The 25,308-nt window shown below is 44.8% G+C and overlaps 1 protein-coding gene across 1 annotated transcript; it reads left to right on the top strand.

The window, feature by feature from the left end:
- Positions 1–679: 679 nt before the first annotated feature.
- On the top strand, positions 680–23,409 carry GCDH (glutaryl-CoA dehydrogenase). Its single transcript, XM_075859027.1, has 12 exons — positions 680–724; positions 2,780–2,883; positions 5,090–5,125; positions 5,560–5,700; positions 5,793–5,855; positions 5,941–6,111; positions 16,039–16,168; positions 16,362–16,578; positions 20,553–20,656; positions 20,831–20,956; positions 21,877–22,037; positions 22,985–23,409. Exons 2-12 carry the CDS (start codon positions 2,790–2,792, stop codon positions 23,056–23,058), a joined length of 1,317 nt encoding a protein of 438 aa, XP_075715142.1. The 5' UTR covers positions 680–724; positions 2,780–2,789; the 3' UTR covers positions 23,059–23,409.
- Positions 23,410–25,308: the final 1,899 nt, after the last annotated feature.

Genomic DNA, 25,308 nt, shown 5'->3' on the forward strand with positions numbered 1-25,308 from the left:
TGGCTTCAAAATACTGACCTGAATACTGACGTGTGCACGAGGCCTTAAAGGCCAAAGAAATGCCACAAAACTACCACATGTAAATACACCCTGAACCTGGGCGAGATTTTTTGTTGGAAAGCGTTGGCAACCCTAAATACTGGTATGTATGGTTTCATTGAGGTGTAAGCTTTAATATTCAACACTTCTTAAAGGAAATCTCCACAAATATAGTGCTTTCCTTTCAATCTTGTCACTAGCCATTGGGTAGGGTAAATTTCCACGCAATATTAAAACGTGTCACCCATATCAGCCAATCAGATAACAGCTCTCCTGTTTCTAAGCCAAGTTGGAAAATGAAATCCGCAATTTTATTGGCCCTTATTAGCAACTTCTCCACTGATTAGTTAGTAATGGCACCTTTTGCACTGATTGGCTGTTATAAACAAATCTCCTTCCCTGATTGGTCGTTATAGACACCCGCTCCATATCTCCTTCATTATGCTCTAGTTTAACATATACGATACACACAGAGGGGAAACCGCTACTTCTCAATGCCTTTAGTACAATAAACGTTACGTCTCACAAAATCCCGGCCAGCAGTGTGTACTCGCCACACTCAACATGGCGTCTTCTTTCTGTCAGTGACGTCATTAAAGTGCGACGAGGAAACTTGTCCGCCAGGTGGCGCTACTGCGTTGCCAGTTTCATAATCCGCAAGGAACAGTAGGAGAAGCTGAAGGAGGTGAGGAGTGTGGGGAGGCATGGCTGACAGCTGCATATGGCCCTTGTCCAGACAATTATAATGTATGCAGCAGATGTACCATAAAGCCCACCACAGGCTTCTTAGGCAACACACCACTATATCTGTTGCCAATATGGAGCATAATACCTGCATATAGCTGTAGTAGAACTACAATTCCCAGCATGTCCTCCAGCAATGCTCCGTGCCACAGATTCGGACATTCCCTTCCAACACACGGAGTTTGGGCACCTTATTGAGCGTCACCTGCCAATGTTATATAGTGTAACTACTACTCCCAGCAGGATAATGAACCTAACACGACTTACTACATGGAGAGACCTTTGTATGTGCCTATAGGGCAAAGGTCGGGAGAAAGTTCTGCAGATTTTTGTTTAATGTCGCGTAAACGCCATTGGGTAATGATTATATAGGCCAGAGCCCTACGTCGCGTGATGGGACTTGTAGTTCCACAACGGCCTCATAGCATTTAGGGGGTTGTGTTAAAAGCTGTAGTTACTATGGATCAGTATGTTTGCAGGTCTGCGACACTACAACTCCCAGCATGTCCTGACAGCCGCAGGCATAGACTGGACATGTAGTCGCTGACGCTTCAGCTGCTCCCAAGCTGTATTGACACTTCTGCAAGCTGATTGGCTGAAGCAGGGGGTGAGGCCCGCAATAATGCACATGATTGGTGGAGACTCCTGCCCCCTTTTTTATTTTTTTTAAAGGGACAGATAATATTATTGACGGCATTTACAAAGTTATATAGCAGTGAAGCTCCATTAATACGGAATCTGATAGTCTGGAATATTTGATAATCTGTCATTGGGCACTGGTCCCTGGGAGAAGATTGTCAAGTCTACCCGCCACCTAATAGTGGAGGGGGGGGGGGAATTAACCCTTAAGTGCAGAGCCTGAAGACAGAACCTGTTTTCTGTGTTTGAGGCTGGGTTCACACGACCATGTTACGTCCGTAATGTACGGAACGTAAGGGTATGTGCACACACACTAATTACGTCCGTAATTGACGGACGTATTTCGGCCGCAAGTCCCGGACCGAACACAGTGCAGGGAGCCGGGCTCCTAGCATCATAGTTATGTACGATGCTAGGAGTCCCTGCCTCGCTGCAGGACAACTGTCCCGTAGTGTAATCATGTTTACAGTACGGGACAGTTGTCCTGCAGCGAGGCAGGGACTCCTAGCATCGTACATAACTATGATGCTAGGAGCCCGGCTCCCTGCACTGTGTTCGGTCCGGGACTTGCGGCCGAAATACGTCCGTCAATTACGGACGTAATTAGTGTGTGTGCACATACCCTAATTCGGCCGCAAGTCCCGGACCGAACACACTGCAGGGAGCCGGACTCCTAGCATCATAGTTATGTACGATGCTAGGAGTCCCTGCCTTTCCGTGAAACTACTGTCCTGTACTGAAAACATGATTACAGTACGGGACAGTTGTCCTGCAGCGAGGCAGGGACTCCTAGCGTCGTACATCACTATGATGCTAGGAGCCCGGCTCCCTGCACTGTGTTCGGTCCGGGTCTTCCGGCCGAATTACGTTCCGTACATTACGGACGTAACATGGTCGTGTGAACCCAGCCTTAAGAAGTTCCAATGAATTACAACGCCAATCTGCCGCACCACCAGGTCTATTTCTATTAGTCGCCATAATACTCAGTGATGATGAATCACCCATCCCCCGAACATGCCATGAAATGTTGGGGTACAGACACAAGAACCAATTCTGGATCATCAGCATCTGGAAATGAAGTATTGGGATTCATTTTTGTCCAATGCCGGATTATCAGATATTCCAGACCATCAGATTACAAATGAATGGAAATGTATTACACACTACAGGGTCTTGCTAATTATCCCACCTGCGCTCTTATTGTGGGGCCCGTTGTAAAATAGTGATTTGGCTGAAAAGGGGTTAAAGGGGATTTTCACCCAGAAATGGACCCCTCTGGATTAGAGGAGTTATTTGTACATTATATGAAGTATCTAATTATTAGATTTTTTTTTTATATATATATAATTATTTGCAGGGTCGTTACAATGTCGCTGACCGGGAGCCGTCTGTTTAGAGCTGTGACGCGAGGATTCAGCATCACCGCGGCCAGGACACAGGGCACCGCAGCCAAGCACATAGGTAATAACCTCTTATCAACCGCGTCAATTCCTCTAATCCGAAATCATCAGGATCCAATCTGTGTCAGTTAGAGAAACGTTCTGGATTATCAGACCAAAACAGAGTTTCATGCCAGTGTACTGGAATTTCATTTCTGATCTTCATATTTGATGGATATGGCCTCTGATCCCAGACAACCCCTTTCACATGGGAGCCGGAGCAGCGATTGGATAAATAGCCGTCCATATGACGACTCTAGTCCGCATATGTTCTGGCTCATAGAGGGAGGGTCTCGAGCTCTCTATGACGCTCATATGTCCAATATCTATGCTTGTTGTCAGTGAATAATAACATTATTTTTTTCATCCATGTGCTGAAAACCTTGTACAGACCTAATACTTCTCACAGCTGAGGGTTTGCTACATTTGTATCGGGTCTAGATACTGCTCTGTGAGCTAAGCACATCAGCAGTGGTACCCATCTCTTCCCTGTCCTGATAGTTTGCTACAATGTATCAGGTAAAATGTATCAGGCTGGTAATCGCACGGAGAATTGTATAAAATAGATATAATTGTAGCAGACCCTCAGCTGTGAGGAATATTAGATCAGGGCAGGTTTTCAGCTTGGATATAAACAATGTTCCTGTTCACTGATGGATTGCAGAGATAATGAAAATGGTGACACAGGGTATATTAGAAAGTGGCAGAATTTAGCATTACAGAATGATTGCGCTTTATTGACATAAAGCCTCTTCCCGCATCGGGACATACTATCACGGCGTGCCCATGCCATCCGCAGCAGGTGTCAGCTGTGAAGGTCATTTAACACCTCAATACTGACCGCAGCACCTAAGTGGTGGCTTCCCCTTTAAATCTATGGCACCTAGTGGGTCAACTAAAAAAAAAAAAAGTTTAAAGAAAAAAAAAGATACTAAGTTAAAAAAAATGTGAAAAACTTTTTTTTCCTTATAAATTGTTTTATTATTAAAAAAATATAAAAATAATTTAAGAAATACACGTAATTGGTATCGTCGCATCCGTAACGACTCGCACTATAAAGTCAAACAAGTTATTAATCCCGCACGGTGAACCCGGAAAAAGGCTAAAAACCTAAAAACTAATGTTAGAATAGCTGCTTTTTCTTCATTCTGCCTTCTATAAACAGGAATGAAAAGTCATCAAAAAGTCGCATGTACCCCAAAATGGTACGAATGAAAACACCAGCTCATCCCGCAAAAACAAGCCCTTATACCGCTCCATCAAACGGAAAAATGTAAATGTTATGAGTTTTATAATGCAACGACACAAAAACTAATTATTTGGTTCAAAAAAATAGTGTAAAAGTAGTAAAACTAAAAAACAATATAAATTTGGTACAGCAGAAATCATAACCCGCAGAGTAAAAGTTATACAATACATTATATTTAACCCAAATTGGTGGCATTAAAAAAAAAATACAACTTATTCTGCAAAAAACAAGCCCTTTATGGAAAAATTAAAAAGTTATGGCTTTTGTAATGCGGAGATGACAAACAAAAACAGTCCTTAAAGGGATAGTCCCATCTCGGGCATGTATTGCATTATCCATAGGATATGCCATAAATGTATTATAAATGCAGGTCCAACCTCTGGGAACCGAATATATCTCTAGGACAGGGGTCAGGGAGTCCGTCAGTGGCCGGAGCCCAGCAAAAGAATTTAGGACGGGGTCAGGGGGCCCTGTTCAAGAGATAGGTGCGGATCCCAGAGGTGGGACCTGCATGTGTCAGACATACAGTATGTGGCATATCCTGTGGTATGCCATAAATGTCTCAGATGGAATTCCCCTTTAAGGCCCAAACTAGGCCGCATCCTAAAGGGATTAATGAAAGATACTCAGCCATTCATTCTACTGAGGGCTCCATGGTTCAGGTCTGGGGGGAGGGGGTTTCAGTCTACCTCCGCTGCCGGGCGCTTGGCCACGGCATGTTTGCCTGATTACTCAGTCCCCCCCTGCTTCTTATTTATATTTGTAACGTTTGGTACATTCATAAAGACCCCACAGTCTTATTCACACTATTCTTGGCCTCCAGTATCATGCAGCTTGCTTTGTCGCAGTTCACCTCCGTTCCACAAGGTGGCGGAATAGTTATAAGACAGTAATCCCCTCAATCTTAGTGATTAGATGAAATACAGTATTGTCATACCCTACCCCTGTAAGATCCTAAATCATATGTTCCATTTTACAGACATCAAGACGCAGAATAAACAAAGATCGGAGAAACGTAAGTGTTGTGTGTACCGGTTTATTATTTAACCCTTTCACTGCCAAGGGCACGTCCCGTGGAAAAGAAGCCATATTCAGCATCTTTCTGTATTCATTGAGTATTCAATGTAATTTGGCTGTCGATTTCCCACCACTTTCAGGATCTCTGCCTGCTGTCAGTGACTGGAAACATTCTTGTCCCGCAAGAGGTTTGTGCTGCATAAATGTTTAGTTAGCTGAGGATTGTCAATACATTGTAGAAATCTCTTGGTACTGTGTGTGAACATGAATGTTTGCAGTCATTGACAGCAAGCCGAGATCTTGAAAAAGGTAAAGTATTGAAACACAAAGTACATTAGAAAGTTGCTGAATTTTTTTGTTATGCAGTGATTAAACTTTTCTTAAACTTTTATTTGTGTCAGTGATACCCATGTGTATGTATTTGTACCACAGCCCGGGTGCAGTTTGACTGGCGTGATGCCCTCTGCCTGGACTCACAGTTATCAGAGGATGAGATCATGATACGGGACAGCTTCCGCTCGTACTGCCAGGAGAGACTCATGCCACGGATTCTGATGGCAAACCGTCAAGAAGGTAGAAGTGATAAGTATTGATTCAGCTTCCCAGCAGTGACGTCTCTATATAACTCCACTCACCTATAACTCCACCGCTGTTCTTCTTTCTAGTATTTGACCGGGATATTATATCGGAGATGGGAGAACTGGGTGTACTGGGATCTACCATTAAAGGTAACAGATCTTATATTTTTCTACATGTAATCAGAATATTCTTCTTTTCTGCAGAGTACTGACCTTTACTTGATGCTTCCTCCAGGTTATGGCTGTGCCGGGACATCGTATGTGGCGTACGGGCTGCTGGCGAGAGAAGTGGAGAGGGTAGACAGCAGTTATCGCTCTGTGATGAGCGTTCAGTCCTCCCTGGTAATGCATCCGATCTATGCGTATGGGACAGAGGAGCAGAAGCAAAAATATCTTCCGAGATTGGGTAATGGCATGCTGGGCCCATGTGTACAAACCATTCATAGAAATGTCACTATGTAGTACTAGTTTTTAATGGTGTAGTAATGTCTGTGCTGTACATACCTATTATAGAGTCTATGCTGTGGGTGGCTGTCATGGTGTGGTAGTATATGCAATGAGGGTGGCTGTCATGGTATAGTACTGTCTTTGCTGTGGGTGGCTGTCATGGTGTAGTAGTATCTGAGCTGTGGGTGGCTGTCATGGTGTAGTAGTATCTGAGCTGTGGGTGGATGTCATGTTGTAGTAGTATCTAAGCTGTGGGTGGCTGTCATGTTGTAGTAGTATCTGAGCTGTGGGTGGATGTCACAGTGTAGTAGTATCTGAGCTGTGGGTGGCTGTCATGGTGTAGTAGTATCTGAGCTGTGGGTGGATGTCATGTTGTAGTATCTGAGCTGTGGGTGGATGTCATGTTGTAGTATCTGAGCTGTGGGTGGCTGTCATGGTGTTGTAGTAGTATCTGAGCTGTGGGTGGCTGTCATGGTGTAGTAGTAGTATCTGAGCTGTGGGTGGCTGACATGGTGTAGTAGTAGTATCTGAGCTGTGGGTGGCTGTCATGGTGTAGTAGTAGTATCTGAGCTGTGGGTGGCTGTCATGGTGTAGTAGTATCTGAGCTGTGGGTGGCTGTCATGGTGTAGTAGTATCTGAGCTGTGGGTGGATGTCATGGTGTAGTAGTATCTGAGCTGTGGGTGGATGTCATGGTGTAGTAGTATCTGAGCTGTGGGTGGCTGTCATGGTGTAGTAGTATCTGAGCTGTGGGTGGCTGTCATGTTGTAGTAGTATCTGAGCTGTGGGTGGATGTCACAGTGTAGTAGTATCTGAGCTGTGGGTGGCTGTCATGGTGTAGTAGTATCTGAGCTGTGGGTGGATGTCATGTTGTAGTAGTATCTGAGCTGTGGGTGGCTGTCATGGTGTAGTAGTAGTATCTGAGCTGTGGGTGGCTGTCATGGTGTAGTAGTAGTATCTGAGCTGTGGGTGGCTGTCATGGTGTAGTTGTAGTATCTGAGCTGTGGGTGGCTGTCATGGTGTAGTAGTGTCTGAGCTGTCGGTGGATGTCATGGTGTAGTAGTGTCTGAGCTATGGGTGGCTGTCATGGTGTAGTAGTATCTGAGCTGTGGGTGGCTGTCATGGTGTAGTAGTAGTATCTGAGCTGTGGGTGGCTGACATGGTGTAGTAGTAGTATCTGAGCTGTGGGTGGCTGTCATGGTGTAGTAGTAGTATCTGAGCTGTGGGTGGCTGTCATGGTGTAGTAGTATCTGAGCTGTGGGTGGCTGTCATGGTGTAGTAGTATCTGAGCTGTGGGTGGATGTCATGGTGTAGTAGTATCTGAGCTGTGGGTGGATGTCATGGTGTAGTAGTATCTGAGCTGTGGGTGGCTGTCATGGTGTAGTAGTATCTGAGCTGTGGGTGGCTGTCATGTTGTAGTAGTATCTGAGCTGTGGGTGGATGTCACAGTGTAGTAGTATCTGAGCTGTGGGTGGCTGTCATGGTGTAGTAGTATCTGAGCTGTGGGTGGATGTCATGTTGTAGTAGTATCTGAGCTGTGGGTGGCTGTCATGGTGTAGTAGTAGTATCTGAGCTGTGGGTGGCTGTCATGGTGTAGTAGTAGTATCTGAGCTGTGGGTGGCTGTCATGGTGTAGTTGTAGTATCTGAGCTGTGGGTGGCTGTCATGGTGTAGTAGTGTCTGAGCTGTCGGTGGATGTCATGGTGTAGTAGTGTCTGAGCTATGGGTGGCTGTCATGGTGTAGTAGTATCTGAGCTGTGGGTGGCTGTCATGGTGTAGTAGTATCTGAGCTGTGGGTGGATGTCACAGTGTAGTAGTATCTGAGCTTTGGGTGGCTGTCATGGTGTAGTAGTATGTGAGCTGTGGGTGGCTGTCATGGAGTAGTAGTATCTGAGCTGTGGGTGGCTGTCATGGTGTAGTAGTATCTGAGCTGTGGGTGGCTGTCATGGTGTAGTAGTATCTGAGCTGTGGGTGGATGTCATGGTGTAGTAGTGTCTTTGCTGTGGGTGGCTGTCATGGTGTAGTAGTATCTGAGCTGTGGGTGGCTGTCATGGTGTAGTAGTATCTGAGCTGTGGGTCGCTGTCATGGTGTAGTAGTATCTGAGCTGTGGGTGGCTGTCATGGTGTAGTAGTATCTGAGCTGTGGGTGGATGTCATGGTGTAGTAGTGTCTTTGCTGTGGGTGGCTGTCATGGTGTAGTAGTATCTGAGCTGTGGGTCGCTGTCATGGTGTAGTAGTATCTGAGCTGTGGGTGGATGTCATGTTGTAGTAGTATCTAAGCTGTGGGTGGCTGTCATGTTGTAGTAGTATCTGAGCTGTGGGTGGATGTCACAGTGTAGTAGTATCTGAGCTGTGGGTGGCTGTCATGGTGTAGTAGTATCTGAGCTGTGGGTGGATGTCATGTTGTAGTATCTGAGCTGTGGGTGGATGTCATGTTGTAGTATCTGAGCTGTGGGTGGCTGTCATGGTGTTGTAGTAGTATCTGAGCTGTGGGTGGCTGTCATGGTGTAGTAGTAGTATCTGAGCTGTGGGTGGCTGACATGGTGTAGTAGTAGTATCTGAGCTGTGGGTGGCTGTCATGGTGTAGTAGTAGTATCTGAGCTGTGGGTGGCTGTCATGGTGTAGTAGTATCTGAGCTGTGGGTGGCTGTCATGGTGTAGTAGTATCTGAGCTGTGGGTGGATGTCATGGTGTAGTAGTATCTGAGCTGTGGGTGGATGTCATGGTGTAGTAGTATCTGAGCTGTGGGTGGCTGTCATGGTGTAGTAGTATCTGAGCTGTGGGTGGCTGTCATGTTGTAGTAGTATCTGAGCTGTGGGTGGATGTCACAGTGTAGTAGTATCTGAGCTGTGGGTGGCTGTCATGGTGTAGTAGTATCTGAGCTGTGGGTGGATGTCATGTTGTAGTAGTATCTGAGCTGTGGGTGGCTGTCATGGTGTAGTAGTAGTATCTGAGCTGTGGGTGGCTGTCATGGTGTAGTAGTAGTATCTGAGCTGTGGGTGGCTGTCATGGTGTAGTTGTAGTATCTGAGCTGTGGGTGGCTGTCATGGTGTAGTAGTGTCTGAGCTGTCGGTGGCTGTCATGTTGTAGTATCTGAGCTGTGGGTGGCTGTCATGGTGTAGTAGTATCTGAGCTGTGGGTGGCTGTCATGGTGTAGTAGTAGTATCTGAGCTGTGGGTGGCTGACATGGTGTAGTAGTAGTATCTGAGCTGTGGGTGGCTGTCATGGTGTAGTAGTAGTATCTGAGCTGTGGGTGGCTGTCATGGTGTAGTAGTATCTGAGCTGTGGGTGGCTGTCATGGTGTAGTAGTATCTGAGCTGTGGGTGGATGTCATGGTGTAGTAGTATCTGAGCTGTGGGTGGATGTCATGGTGTAGTAGTATCTGAGCTGTGGGTGGCTGTCATGGTGTAGTAGTATCTGAGCTGTGGGTGGCTGTCATGTTGTAGTAGTATCTGAGCTGTGGGTGGATGTCACAGTGTAGTAGTATCTGAGCTGTGGGTGGCTGTCATGGTGTAGTAGTATCTGAGCTGTGGGTGGATGTCATGTTGTAGTAGTATCTGAGCTGTGGGTGGCTGTCATGGTGTAGTAGTAGTATCTGAGCTGTGGGTGGCTGTCATGGTGTAGTAGTAGTATCTGAGCTGTGGGTGGCTGTCATGGTGTAGTTGTAGTATCTGAGCTGTGGGTGGCTGTCATGGTGTAGTAGTGTCTGAGCTGTCGGTGGATGTCATGGTGTAGTAGTGTCTGAGCTATGGGTGGCTGTCATGGTGTAGTAGTATCTGAGCTGTGGGTGGCTGTCATGGTGTAGTAGTATCTGAGCTGTGGGTGGATGTCACAGTGTAGTAGTATCTGAGCTTTGGGTGGCTGTCATGGTGTAGTAGTATGTGAGCTGTGGGTGGCTGTCATGGAGTAGTAGTATCTGAGCTGTGGGTGGCTGTCATGGTGTAGTAGTATCTGAGCTGTGGGTGGCTGTCATGGTGTAGTAGTATCTGAGCTGTGGGTGGATGTCATGGTGTAGTAGTGTCTTTGCTGTGGGTGGCTGTCATGGTGTAGTAGTATCTGAGCTGTGGGTGGCTGTCATGGTGTAGTAGTATCTGAGCTGTGGGTCGCTGTCATGGTGTAGTAGTATCTGAGCTGTGGGTGGCTGTCATGGTGTAGTAGTATCTGAGCTGTGGGTGGATGTCATGGTGTAGTAGTGTCTTTGCTGTGGGTGGCTGTCATGGTGTAGTAGTATCTGAGCTGTGGGTCGCTGTCATGGTGTAGTAGTATCTGAGCTGTGGGTCGCTGTCATGGTGTAGTAGTAGTGTGTGCTCTGTGGGTGGCTGTCATGGTGTAGTAGTGTGTGTGCTGTGGGTGGCTGTCATGGTGTAGTAGTGTCTGAGCTGTGGGTGGATGTCACGGTGTAGTAGTAGTGTCTTCGCTATGGGTGGCTGTCATGTTGTAGTAATAATAACAATGATTGTTATAGTGTAGTAGTGTCCGAGCTGTCGGTGGATGTCATGGTGTAGTACTGTGTTCGCTATGGGTGGCTGTCATGGTGTAGTAGTAGTATCTGAGCTGTGGGTGGCTGTCATGGTGTAGTAGTGTCTGAGCTGTGGGTGGCTGTCATGGTGTAGTAGTGTCTGAGCTATGGGTGGCTGTCATGGTGTAGTAGTAGTATCTGAGCTATGGGTGGCTGTCATGGTGTAGTCGTAGTGTCTTCGCTGTGTGTGGCTGTCATGGTGTAGTAGTATCTGAGCTGTGGGTGGCTGTCATGGTGTAGTAGTATCTGAGCTGTGGGTGGATGTCATGGTGTAGTAGTATCTGAGCTGTGGGTGGCTGTCATGGTGTAGTAGTAGTATCTGAGCTGTGGGTGGCTGTCATGATGTAGTAGTGTCTGAGCTGTGGGTGGCTGTCATGGTGTAGTAGTATCTGAGCTGTGTGTGGATGTCACAGTGTAGTAGTATCTGAGCTGTGGGTGGCTGTCATGGTGTAGTAGTATCTGAGCTGTGGGTGGATGTCATGGTGTTGTAGTAGTGTGTGTGTGCGCTGAGGGTCGCTGTCATGGTGTTGTAGTAGTTTGTGTGCTGTGGGTGGATGTCATGGTGTAGTAGTAGTTTGTGTGCTGTGGGTGGATGTCATGGTGTAGTAGTAGTAGTAGTAGTAGTGTGTGTGCTGTGGGTGGCTGTCATGGTGTAGTAGTAGTTTGTGTGCTGTGGGTGGATGTCATGGTGTAGTAGTAGTGTGTGTGCTGTGGGTGGATGTTATGGTGTAGTAGTAGTTTGTGTGCTGTGCGTGGATGTCATGGTGTAGTAGTAGTTTGTGTGCTGTGGGTGGATGTCATGGTGTAGTAGTAGTAGTAGTGTGTGTGCTGTGGGTGGATGTCATGGTGTAGTAGTAGTTTGTGTGCTGTGGGTGGATGTCATGGTGTAGTAGTAGTGTGTGTGCGCTGAGGGTGGCTGTCATGGTGTAGTAGTAGTTTGTGTGCTGTGGGTGGATGTCATGGTGTAGTAGTAGTGTGTGTGCTGTGGGTGGATGTCATGGTGTAGTAGTAGTTTGTGTGCTGTGGGTGGATGTCACGGTCCAGTAGTGTCTTTGCTGTGTGTGCGCTGAGGGTGGCTATCATTGTGTTGTAGTAGTGTGTGTGCGCTGAGGGTGGCTGTCATGGTGTAGTAGTAGTTTGTGTGCTGTGGGTGGATGTCATGGTGTAGTAGTAGTAGTGTGTGTGTTGTGGGTGGATGTCATGGTGTAGTAGTAGTTTGTGTGCTGTGGGTGGATGTCATGGTGTAGTAGTGTGTGCTGTGGGTGGATGTCATGGTGTAGTAGTAGTGTGTGTGTTGTGGGTGGATGTCATGGTGTAGTAGTAGTTTGTGTGCTGTGGGTGGATGTCATGGTGTAGTAGTGTGTGCTGTGGGTGGATGTCATGGTGTAGTAGTAGTAGTGTGTGTGCTGTGGGTGGATGTCATGGTGTAGTAGTAGTTTGTGTGCTGTGGGTGGATGTCATGGTGTAGTAGTAGTAGTGTGTGTGCTGTGGGTGGATGTCATGGTGTAGTAGTAGTTTGTGTGCTGTGGGTGGATGTCACGGTCCAGTAGTGTCTTTGCTGTGGGTGCGCTGAGGGTGGCTGTCATGGTGTTGTAGTAGTGTGTGTGCTGATGGTGGCTGTCATGATGTAGTAGTAGTGTGTGTGCTGTGGGTGGATGTCATGGTGTAGTAGTAGTTTGTGTCCTGTGGGTGGATGTCATGGTGTAGTAGTAGTAGTATCTGAGCTGTGGGTGGATGTCACAGTGTAGTAGTATCTGAGCTGTGGGTGGCTGTCACAGTGTAGTAGTGTCTTCGCTGTGGGTGGCTGTCATGGTGTTGTAGTAGTGTGTGTGCTGTGGGTGGATGTCATTGTGGTGTAGTAGTAGTAGTATCTGAGCTGTGGGTGGATGTCCTGGTGCTGTAGTAGTGTGTGTGCTGTGGGTGGATGTCATTGTGGTGTAGTAGTAGTATCTGAGCTGTGGGTGGCTGTCATGGTGCTGTAGTAGTGTGTGTGCTGTGGGTGGATGTCATGGTGTTGTAGTAGTGTGTGTGCTGTGGGTGGATGTCATTGTGGTGTAGTAGTAGTATCTGAGCTGTGGGTGGCTGTCATGGTGCTGTAGTAGTGTGTGTGCTGTGGGTGGATGTCATTGTGTAGTAGTAGTATCCGAGCTGTGGGTGGCTGTCATGGTGCTGTAGTAGTGTGTGTGCTGTGGGTGGATGTCATTGTGTAGTAGTAGTATCCGAGCTGTGGGTGGCTGTCATGGTGTAGTAATAATAATAACAATAATCTTTATATAGCGCCAACATATTACGCACTTTACAATTTAGAGGGAACATAAAAGACAATATCAGACATTACATAGTGACAAAGCTGATTTACAATTCAGACAGGAGATTGAGGACCCTGCTCACAAGAGCTTACAATCTATTAGGAAATAATGGAGACACAAAGTGTAAAAGGGTTTGTTCAGTACAATGGTCCGGCCATCTTTTATACACATGCGGTGGTAACATAAAGCTGCATGAGCCGGTCACCAGCCAGTATCTGTGTATGACAGACATGAAGTACATTAGGGTGCAAGGAGTGTGAGGGAATCTTATTCTGATGACTAATGGGGGCCACGGAAAGGAGTCAGATTAGGGAATGTTATAGGCCTGTCTAAAAAGATGTGTTTTCAGGGCACGTTTAAAACTGTGGATGTTGGGAATTAATCTGATTGTCTGTGGTCTGATTGTCTGTGGTAGCGCATTCCAGAGTACTGGTGCAGCACAGGAGAATGGGAGGTCTCTGTGGGTGGCTGTTATGGTGTAGTACTGTCTTCACTGTGGGTGACTGTCATGGTGTAGTAGTGTCTGGGCTGTGGGTGGATGTCCTGGTGTAGTACTGTCTTCTCTGTGGGTGGATGTCATGGTGTAGTAGTGTCTTCGCTGTTGGTGGCCGTAATGATGTAGTAGAGCCTTCGCTGTGGGAGGCCGTCATGGTGTAGTAGTAGTTTGTGTGTGCTGTGGGTGGCTGTCATGGTGTAGTAGTAGTGTCTAAACTGTAGGTGGCTGTCATGGTGTAGTAGTAGTAGTGTCTAAACTGTGGGTGGCTGTCATAGTGTAGTAGTATCTGAGCTGTGGGTGGCTGTCATGGTGTAGTAGTGTCTAAACTGTGGGTGGCTGTCATAGTGTAGTAGTATCTGAGCTGTGGGTGGCTGTCATGGTGTAGTAGTATCTGAGCTGTGGGTGGATGTCACAGTGTAGTAGTATCTGAGCTGTGGGTGGATGTCATGTTGTAGTAGTATCTGAGCTGTGGGTGGCTGTCATGGTGTAGTAGTATCTGAGCTGTGGGTGGATGTCATGTTGTAGTAGTATCTGAGCTGTGGGTGGATGTCATGGTGTAGTAGTATCTGAGCTGTGGGTGGATGTCATGGTGTAGTAGTATCTGAGCTGTGGGTGGCTGTCTTGGTGTAGTAGTATCTGAGCTGTGGGTGGCTGTCATGGTGTAGTAGTATCTGAGCTGTGGGTGGATGTCACAGTGTAGTAGTATCTGAGCTGTGGGTGGATGTCATGGTGTAGTAGTATCTGAGCTGTGGGTGGCTGTCATGGTGTAGTAGTATCTGAGCTGTGGGTGGATGTCATGTTGTAGTAGTATCTGAGCTGTGGGTGGCTGTCATGGTGTAGTAGTATCTGAGCTGTGGGTGGATGTCATGTTGTAGTAGTATCTGAGCTGTGGGTGGCTGTCATAGTGTAGTAGAATCTGAGCTGTGGGTGGCTGTCATGGTGTAGTAGTATCTGAGCTGTGGGTGGCTGTCATGGTGTAGTAGTATCTGAGCTGTGGGTGGATGTCATGTTGTAGTAGTATCTGAGCTGTGGGTGGCTGTCATGGTGTAGTAGTATCTGAGCTGTGGGTGGCTGTCATGGTGTAGTAGTATCTGAGCTGTGGGTGGATGTCATGGTGTAGTAGTATCTGAGCTGTGGGTGGCTGTCATGGTGTAGTAGTATCTGAGCTGTGGGTGGCTGTCATGTTGTAGTAGTATCTGAGCTGTGGGTGGCTGTCACGGTGTAGTAGTATCTGAGCTGTGGGTGGATGTCACAGTGTAGTAGTATCTGAGCTGTGGGTGGATGTCACAGTGTAGTAGTATCTGAGCTGTGGGTGGATGTCATGGTGTAGTAGTATCTGAGCTGTGGGTGGATGTCATGTTGTAGTAGTATCTGAGCTGTGGGTGGCTGTCATGGTGTAGTAGTATCTGAGCTGTGGGTGGCTGTCATGGTGTAGTAGTATCTGAGCTGTGGGTGGATGTCATGGTGTAGTAGTATCTGAGCTGTGGGTGGCTGTCTTGGTGTAGTAGTATCTGAGCTGTGGGTGGCTGTCATGGTGTAGTAGTATCTGAGCTGTGGGTGGATGTCACAGTGTAGTAGTATCTGAGCTGTGGGTGGATGTCATGGTGTAGTAGTATCTGAGCTGTGGGTGGATGTCATGTTGTAGTAGTATCTGAGCTGTGGGTGGCTGTCATGTTGTAGTAGTATCTGAGCTGTGGGTGGCTGTCATGGTGTAGTAGTATCTGAGCTGTGGGTGGCTGTCATGGTGTAGTAGTATCTGAGCTGTGGGTGGATGTCATGTTGTAGTAGTATCTGAGCTGTGGGTGGCTGTCATAGTGTAGTAGAATCTGAGCTGTGGGTGGCTGTCATGGTGTAGTAGTATCTGAGCTGTGGGTGGCTGTCATGGTGTAGTAGTATCTGAGCTGTGGGTGGCTGTCATGTTGTAGTAGTATCTGAGCTGTGGGTGGCTGTCATGTTGTAGTAGTATCTGAGCTGTGGGTGGCTGTCATGGTGTAGTAGTATCTGAGCTGTGGGTGGCTGTCATGGTGTAGTAGTATCTGAGCTGTGGGTGGCTGTCATGGTGTAGTAGTATCTGAGCTGTGGGTGGATGTCATGTTGTAGTAGTGGCTTCGTTGTGGGTGGCTGTTATGGTGTACTGTCTTCACTATGGGTGGCTGTCATGGTGTAGTAGTATCTGCGCTGTGGGTGGCTGTTATGATGTATTAGTAGTGTCTGTGCTGTTGACTGTCATGGTGTAGTAGTAGTCTGTGCTGTTGTTGAGTGTAGAAGTTTCTGTACTGTGGTTGACTGTCATGGTGTAGTAGCGTCTGCACTGCGGATGGCTGTCAGTCTAGTAGTCGTTTCTGTGTTGTGGTTGAATGTCATGGTGGTTGAATGTCTAGGCTGCAAGTGGCTTACACAGTATAGTAGTGTTTTCTGTGTTGTGGTTGACTGTTGTGGTGTAGTAGTGTCTGCACTGCGCATGGCTGTCACAGTGTAGTAGTGTCAGTGCTGTAATTGGCTGGTATGGTGCGCAGTAGCCGCTGTTTCTCTTAAAGCCATTAAATAAAATACATTTTCATTGCAGCGAGGGGGGAGTTGCTGGGATGTTTCGGTCTCACAGAACCAAACCATGGCAGCGACCCGGCTGGAATGGAGACCAGAGCTCGATACAACTCAACCAGCAAAACCTACACATTGAATGGATCTAAGACCTGGTATAATCATCCCTTTACAACCTTTCCCTATATTCACTCTTCTATGGCTACTACTAGCAATAAGCGCACTGTATAGACCACCAGGAATAATCAAATGATGCATATAAACAAAGTGATCACGCATGAATATTATATTACTAATGTACTGGTATGTAGTGTTCCAGGATGACCGCGTATACTGTTATATCCATAGGATCACCAACTCTCCCATCGCTGACGTATGTGTGGTATGGGCTGTGTGTGAAGATGGCAGAGTCCGAGGTTTCCTGATAGAGAGAGGAACCAAAGGTCTGTTTACCCCAAAAATAGAGGGCAAATTCTCTCTGCGGGCATCAGCCACCGGAATGATCCTAATGGAAGATGTTGAAATTCCAGAGGAAAACCTCCTGCCCAATGTGTCAGGCATGGGGGTAAGATATTACTCCATATAACCTCCCTATATCTCCTCCTATTACTCCATATAACCTCCCTATATCTCCTCCTATTACTCCATATAACCTCTCCTATATCTCCTCCTATTACTACATATAACCTCTCCCTATATCTCCTCCTATTACTACATATAACATCTCCCTATATTTACTGCTATTACTCCATATATCCTCTCCCTATATCTCCTCCTATTACTACATATATCCTCTCCCTATATCTCCTATTACTACATATAACCTCTCCCTATATCTCCTCCTATTACTCCATATATCCTCTCCCTATATCTCCTCCTATTACTACATATAACCTCTCCCTATATCTCCTCCTATTACTACATATATCCTCTCCCTATATCTCCTCCTATTACTACATATATCCTCACCCTATATCTCCTCCTATTACTCCATATAACCTCTCCCTATATCTCCTCCTATTACTCCATATAACCTCTCCCTATAGCGCCTCCTATTACTACATATAACATCTCCCTATATCTCCTCCTATTACTCGATATAACCTCCCCCTATATCTCCTCCTATTACTCCATATATCCTCTCCCTATATCTCCTCCTATTACTCGATATAACCTCCCCCTATATCTCCTCCTATTACTCCATATAACATCTCCCTATATCTCCTCTTATTACTCCATATAACCTCTCCCTATATCTCCTCCTATTACTCCATATAACCTCCCCCTATATCTCCTCCTATTACTCCATATATCCTCTCCCTATATCTCCTCCTATTACTACATATAACATCTCCCTATATCTCCTCCTATTACTACATATAACATCTCCCTATATCTCCTCCTATTACTCCATATATCCTCTCCCTATATCTCCTCCTATTACTACATATAACATCTCCCTATATCTCCTCCTATTACTACATATAACCTCTCCCTATATCTCCTCCTATTACTCCATATAACACCTCCCTATATCTCCTCCTATTACTCCATATAACCTCTCCCTATATCTCCTCCTATTACTACATATAACCTCTCCCTATATCTCCTCCTATTACTACATATAACCTCTCCCTATATCTCCTCCTATTACTCCATATAACCTCTCCCTATATCTCCTCCTATTACTCCATATAACCTCTCCCTATATCTCCTCCTATTACTACATATAACCTCTCCCTATATCTCCTCCTATTACTACATATAACCTCTCCCTATATCTCCTCCTATTACTCCATATAACCTCTCCCTATATCTCCTCCTATTACTCCATATATCCTCTCCCTATATCTCCTCCTATTACTACATATATCCTCTCCCTATATCTCCTATTACTACATATAACCTCTCCCTATATCTCCTCCTATTACTCCATATATCCTCTCCCTATATCTCCTCCTATTACTACATATAACCTCTCCCTATATCTCCTCCTATTACTACATATATCCTCTCCCTATATCTCCTCCTATTACTACATATATCCTCACCCTATATCTCCTCCTATTACTCCATATAACCTCTCCCTATATCTCCTCCTATTACTCCATATAACCTCTCCCTATATCGCCTCCTATTACTACATATAACATCTCCCTATATCTCCTCCTATTACTCGATATAACCTCCCCCTATATCTCCTCCTATTACTCCATATATCCTCTCCCTATATCTCCTCCTATTACTACATATAACATCTCCCTATATCTCCTCCTATTACTCCATATATCCTCTCCCTATATCTCCTCCTATTACTACATATAACATCTCCCTATATCTCCTCCTATTACTACATATAACCTCTCCCTATATCTCCTCCTATTACTCCATATAACACCTCCCTATATCTCCTCCTATTACTCCATATAACCTCTCCCTATATCTCCTCCTATTACTACATATAACCTCTCCCTATATCTCCTCCTATTACTACATATAACCTCTCCCTATATCTCCTCCTATTACTCCATATAACATCCCCCTATATCTCCTGCTAATACTCCATATAACCTCTCCCTATATTTCCTCCTATTACTACATATAACATCTCCCTATAACTCCTCCTATTACTACATATATCCTCTCCTATATCTCCTCCTATTACTACATATAACATCTCCCTATATCTCCTCCTATTACTACATATAACATCTCCCTATATCTCCTCCTATTACTCCATATAACACCTCCCTATATCTCCTCCTATTACTCCATATAACCTCTCCCTATATCTCCTCCTATTACTACATATAACATCCCCCTATATCTCCTGCTAATACTCCATATAACCTCTCCCTATATTTCCTCCTATTACTACATATAACATCTCCCTATAACTCCTCCTATTACTACATATATCCTCTCCTATATCTCCTCCTATTACTACATATAACATCTCCCTATATCTCCTCCTATTACTACATATAACCTCCCTATATCTCCTCCTATTACTCCATATATCCTCTCCCTATATCTCCTCCTATTACTACATATAACCTCCCTATATCTCCTCCTATTACTCCATATAACATCTCCCTATATCTCCTCCTATTACTACATATAACCTCCCTATATCTCCTCCTATTACTCCATATAACCTCTCCCTATATCTCCTCCTATTACTCCATATAACCTCTCCCTATATCTCCTCCTATTACTACATTTATCCTCTCCCTATATCTCCTCCTATTACTCCATATAACCTCTTCCTATATCTCCTCCTATTACTACATATAACCTCTCCCTATATCTCCTATTACTCCATATAACCTCTTCCTATATCTCCTCCTATTACTCCATATAACCTCTTCCTATATCTCCTCCTATTACTCCATATAACCTCTCCCTATATCTCCTCCTATTACTCCATATAACCTCTCCCTATATCTCCTCCTATTACTCTATATAATCTTTCCCTATATCTCCTCCTATTACTCTATATAATCTCTCCCTATATCTCCTCCTATTACTCCATATAACATCTCCCTATATCTCCTCCTATTACTACATATAACCTCTCCTTATATCTCCTCCTATTACTCCATATAATATCTCCTCCTATTACTCCATATAACCTCTCCCTATATCTCCTCCTATTACTCCATATAACCTCTCCCTATATCTCCTCCTATTACTACATATAACCTCTCCCTATATCTCCTCCTATTACTACATATAACCTCTCCCTATATCTCCTCCTATTACTACATATAACCTCTCCCTATATCTCCTCCTATTACTACATATATCCTCTCCCTATATCTCCTCCTATTACTACATATATCCCCTCCCTATATCTCCGCCTATTACTCCATATATCCTCTCCCTATATCTCCTATTACTACATATAACCTCTCCCTATATCTCCTCCTATTACTACATATAACATCTCCCTATATCTCCTCCTATTACTACATATAACCTCTCCGTATATCTCCTCCTATTACTACATATAACCTCTCCCTAGATCTCCTCCTATTACTCCATATAACATCTCCCTATTTCTTCTCCTATTACTACATATAACCTCTCCCTATATCTCCTCCTATTACTCCATATAACCTCTCCCTATATCTCCTCCTATTACTACATATAACATCTCCCTATATCTCCTCCTATTACTACATATAACATCTCCCTATATCTCCTCCTATTACTCTATATAACCTCTCCCTATATCTCCTCCTACGGTATTACTCCATATAACATCTCCCTATATCTCCTCCTATTACTACATATAACCTCCCTATATCTCCTCCTATTACTACATATAACATCTCCCTATATCTCCTCCTATTACTCCATATAACGTCTCCCTATATCTCCTCCTATTACTCCATATAACCTCTCCCTATATCTCCTCCTATTACTCTATATAACCTCTCCCTATATCGCCTCCTATTACTCCATATAACATCTCGCTATATATCCTACTATTACTTCATATAAGCCCCATATAATTTGATAACCCTTTTACAGGGACCGTTTGGTTGTCTCAATAACGCCCGCTATGGAATCTCCTGGGGTGCACTGGGTGCAGCAGAGTTCTGTTTCCATACAGCACGACAGTATACATTAGATAGGTATGTAATTCATTATGATACTGAGGACACACATGGTAATGCTCTCTGCCCCATGTGAGGTCTTCTCGAGATCTGCCACTTTAATACTAAGGACCAAGTAAACTGCATGGCACATAGGACCTCAGGCGCGGAGGTTGTGCTATAAATAATAACACACTTCTTCTGCTCTTACAGGATTCAGTTTGGTGTGCCACTTGCCAGGAACCAGCTCATACAGAAGAAGATGGCAGATATGCTGACAGAAATCACCATTAGCCTGCAGGCGTGTCTGCAACTCGGGCGCCTAAAGGATGAGGACAAGTAGGTTCCGGACTTCTGTAGTGTGGTCCAGTCCATTGTTTAAAATGAGCCACAAGATGTCACCAGGGAAGTTCCTTAGTGGGTGCAATCGGATCCCCCAAATGGCCCCCTCCCCCATGCTAACCAGGGGGCCAGAAAATATTGTGCAGTAAACCAGTGAGCAAATGTGGCAGCTACTCTACCTACCATGTATGCACCAAGGCAGCGTACATGCAGAATTTACACCTCCCCCACAGAAATCATAGGGCTGCACACCAATTTATGTTTGTCTTTATTTAAGAATTTGTTTAGCGGATGCAGGATTATCCTAATTTGACTGTAAATAGAGCTAAATTTACATTACTACATGAAGTGAATTTCCTGTTTCTATTTCCAAAATTCTATGGCGATTCCTCCCATGATATAACGTTAGAAGGGTTGCAGGTTTTCTTACCTAATCCCCTGCTTTCATTCATACAGTGATAGAGCTGAGGGAACTTCTTGCATATGGATCTTATACATGTCACATTGAAATCATTGTATAAATCTGTATACAGTGATCTCCCCCTAGTGGCAGTAATAAGAATTTTCTCATTTACATCTATGGTGATGTAAAGCGAAGCAGTGTAAGCAATTCAGTAGTGGACCTCCTCTCACACCAAGCCCCCACCATGGTATTTACGTTACTGCCTGCCCTCAATCCTGAAGCAGACCCTTCCAGCTCCTAAAGTGTCACCAGGTTGGGAAGCCGGATTGACATCCTTGTTTCGTCTGACAGCGGATATTGGGGGACAGTCAAGCCGCCAACATACACATTAGATTGTCAGTGGCTTGCGCCAAAATCACTGGGATTCGCTGACAATTATCTTGTGTATGACCAGCTTTAGAAGATGATGTTAACATACGTAGTAAATGTTCTTCTCCTTGTGACATATGTGCAGAGCTACTCCAGAAATGATCTCTCTGCTGAAGAGGAATTCATGCGGGAAAGCTCTGGACATTGCCCGTCAGGCCCGGGATATGCTGGGAGGAAATGGGATTTCTGATGAATACCATATCATCAGACACGTCATGAACCTGGAGGCTGTAAACACATATGAAGGTATGTACATAGCAGGGTGGCTGCTGGGGGAGGGGGGAGGGGTCTACAAATCACAGTATGAAACCTGTTTAAGATGACCAATCACTGAGCAGATATTATTAAGACTTTGCAATATAATTTATAAGGCAACGTGAGTCTTAAAGCCCCTAATATGTAAATGAGATAATCTATTTTCATGGCTGCCGGCGTTCTTCCAGTGGATTCATTTCCCGAGATCACGTGAAATTACAGCTTTACTATAATGCAGCCATAAATGTCAGAATCTGTCCAGGATTATAATTGGGTTGATTACCGACATCCTTTCAATGGGTTGAGGGCATTTGGGATGAAAATTGACAATCTTTACGTTTACAATGCCATGTAAACCCGCATTTGCTTTGTGGAGAAGTTTTTAAAAAGTGATGGAAAGGATCAGGTGGTGATGGGTTTGGGAGGGTTTTAATGAAATGGATGGTTTGGTGGTGAGTAAAATCCTATTCGCATTCAGAGATGTCAATAATAGGATGGCGAACGGTGATTGGTTGTCATACTTTTACAGAAACCTTAGTGTAGGGGTCAGCAACCTTCGACACTCCAGCTGTTGTGAAACTACAATTCCCAGCATGCCCTTGACAGTCTTTGACTGAAATAATAAAGCCTATGGCTGTCAGGGCATGCTGGGAGTTGTGTTCTCAGAACATCTGGAAGGCTGCCCGTCTTAGTGGCATAGGACCAGGGTAAACCTTGTAAGTACTTGATCTAGACTAGGGCTACACCCACGAGTCACCATAATATTGCAGCAATACTGTGATACAACCGCAATCCTTCCCTCTGGAAAACATTGAGGATTTAGCCAAGTAATGCCAGAATATTACCGTGACCTAAAGTCACGGTGTAGATAGATATGGGGGTTCTTTTCTGTGTGGTAATGTGTAAGTGATATTGCTGTATATTCTGCTTCCGTGCAGGTACTCACGATGTCCACGCTTTAATTCTGGGCCGAGCTATTACGGGGCTGCAGGCCTTCACTGTGAACAGTTAATCCGGCTTCCGCTACCAATACAGGATCAACGTGATGCTGCAAGTTACTGAATGTGTCCTGGATTTACTTTGATCAGATTCTGCAGTCGTCTTTAGTAGTGATGGAGAATAGAATATGTTTGGAGACTGACGGTCTGGTTACTACCTGATAACTGACTTGCTTGTCTTTCAGCTGCTCACGTTCACATCATATATTTAAGCTACAGCTGAACGGCTCCTGAGACAATGCATCCCGAGCTCTTCAGTACATACATCTATGTCATGCTGCTATGTTTGTATGCATCTGAATATCTTATACTGTGAGGGTATGTGCACACACACTAATTACGTCCGTAATTGACGGACGTATTTCGGCCGCAAGTACCGGACCGAACACAGTGCAGGGAGCCGGGCTCCTAGCATCATACTTATGTACGATGCTAGGAGTCCCTGCTACTCTGTGGAACTGCTGTCCCGTACTGAAAACATGATTACAGTACGGGACAGTTGTCCTGCAGAGAGGCAGGGACTCCTAGCATCGTACATAACTATGATGCTAGGAGCCCGGCTCCCTGCACTGTGTTCGGTCCGGGACTTGCGGCCGAAATACGTCCGTCAATTACGGACGTAATTAGTGTGTGTGCACATACCCTTAGTTTTAGGCCGGCCGTCTGGGTTGATGTTGCATCTCATGTGACTACTGCAGCGTCATCCCGGGAGGCCGGACTGCACAACAACGGAGCGACGCGTTGCCATGACTACGATCGGAGTAGAAACCCTGCTTGAACGTATTGTGGGTTCTAGGTTGGATACGCTGCGTAGTTTTACCCAGTGTATCCGACCCATGGGAACCCGGCCTTTAATACTTCTCCTGCTACAAATCACAATGATGTAAGTTCTGGATTTGTCTTTAAATGCCAGTATTTGTCAGCTTTGTTTATTATACATGAAGATTGTCAAAACTAATGTAAAAAAAAAATGTCGTAGAATACAATGTGAGATTTCCCATAACTCACGTTTCAAATAAAAATCTCTAGTTTTGAAATAAAACCTGGTTTTTTTCTGTTTTAAAGCACAATTCTAGACATCTGAACAAAAATAGCGCTCATGGTCTGGGTCTCGGGGTGGAGAATAAAACTAAAACCACCATGTCATGTTAGTGGAGTGGGATGGTGGAGGTTTCTTGTGAGAACTCAGGGAGGGGTAAGGCATCCTCGGGTTACCGAAAAACAAGCCCCATGATGTCAAATTACCTTTATGGGTTGGGTTCACATGATGCAGTTTTTGCCAAAACCAGAAGTGGATTCTGCAGAGAAGAGGCATAAAGATAAACTCCTCTCTTTTGATCCAATCAGCATAATAGTTTAAAAAAAAAAGGAAAGAACCCCTGCAGCACCTGCACACTGTAAACCCAGCCGTTTTGCTTCTTGTTTGGGCAGTTGATATTCACATTGTATTTTTATGCGCTGAAAACCTAAGAAGTAGATGAGAAAAGCCACGCTATGTGTAAGGGCTCTTGAAGCTCAAAACGTGTAAGCGGTTATGCTGTATGCGATTTTAATGTGAATAACAAACTTTTGGTTATATGGACCTATGCTATGCTGGATATCATTTCAGATTGATGAGAAAAGTTAGTTTCACATGGCCATAATAGGACTATATTATATTGTCTGTATTATGGGCGTTACACCCAGACCCCCACGGTTCTACTGAACTGAACTTAGGTCACTGTAGGGTTTTATGCTGATCTAAGTTTGGTTTAGTAGAATCGCGGGTGGTCGGAGTCTTGCAGCTGTTTTACAGAAGCCATATTGCTGCCGTGTGAAAGTGGCCTAAAGCAGGTGATTTTATTCACAGTGCCGTTTCTAATGAATATCCACAGCCACCTTCTTACGCATTTCAGACTAGTAAGGTCCTTAATCATAGCTTCGATTAAGGACCTTACTGGTCTGAAACGCGTAAGCGTGGTCCCGGGATTTTAGTTTTAATCTTTTTGTTTTAAAATGACCTAATAAATCTTAACTTTTATACCGAGTGCTTTATATACCTTTATTATCACACTATAGCAATAAACAAACAAGAAATGTTTAACACATGTCCTATACACTTTAAATAGGTATTCCCATCTTACGTGGGATATTCCATAAATGCCTGATAGGTGCAGGTCCCATCTATCAGTGGATATTCCATACATGCCCAAGATGGGAAAACCCCTTTAAAAACAACTGAAAATATTTTTTTCTGTTCTGGATCCGGCTGTTTCAGTACAATT

Source organism: Rhinoderma darwinii, chromosome 3, assembly GCF_050947455.1.
Source record: "Rhinoderma darwinii isolate aRhiDar2 chromosome 3, aRhiDar2.hap1, whole genome shotgun sequence".
Classification (NCBI taxonomy): domain Eukaryota; kingdom Metazoa; phylum Chordata; class Amphibia; order Anura; family Rhinodermatidae; genus Rhinoderma; species Rhinoderma darwinii.

Excerpts from the sequence above, each read along its gene's own strand:
- GCDH (XM_075859027.1), top strand. The coding sequence starts at position 2,790 with ATGTCGCTGACCGGGAGCCGTCTGTTTAGAGCTGTGACGCGAGGATTC. Across the intron at positions 2,884-5,089 it reads CACCGCAGCCAAGCACATAG|ACATCAAGACGCAGAATAAA; the intron begins GTAATAACCTCT and ends TCCATTTTACAG. Across the intron at positions 16,579-20,552 it reads CCAATGTGTCAGGCATGGGG|GGACCGTTTGGTTGTCTCAA; the intron begins GTAAGATATTAC and ends ACCCTTTTACAG.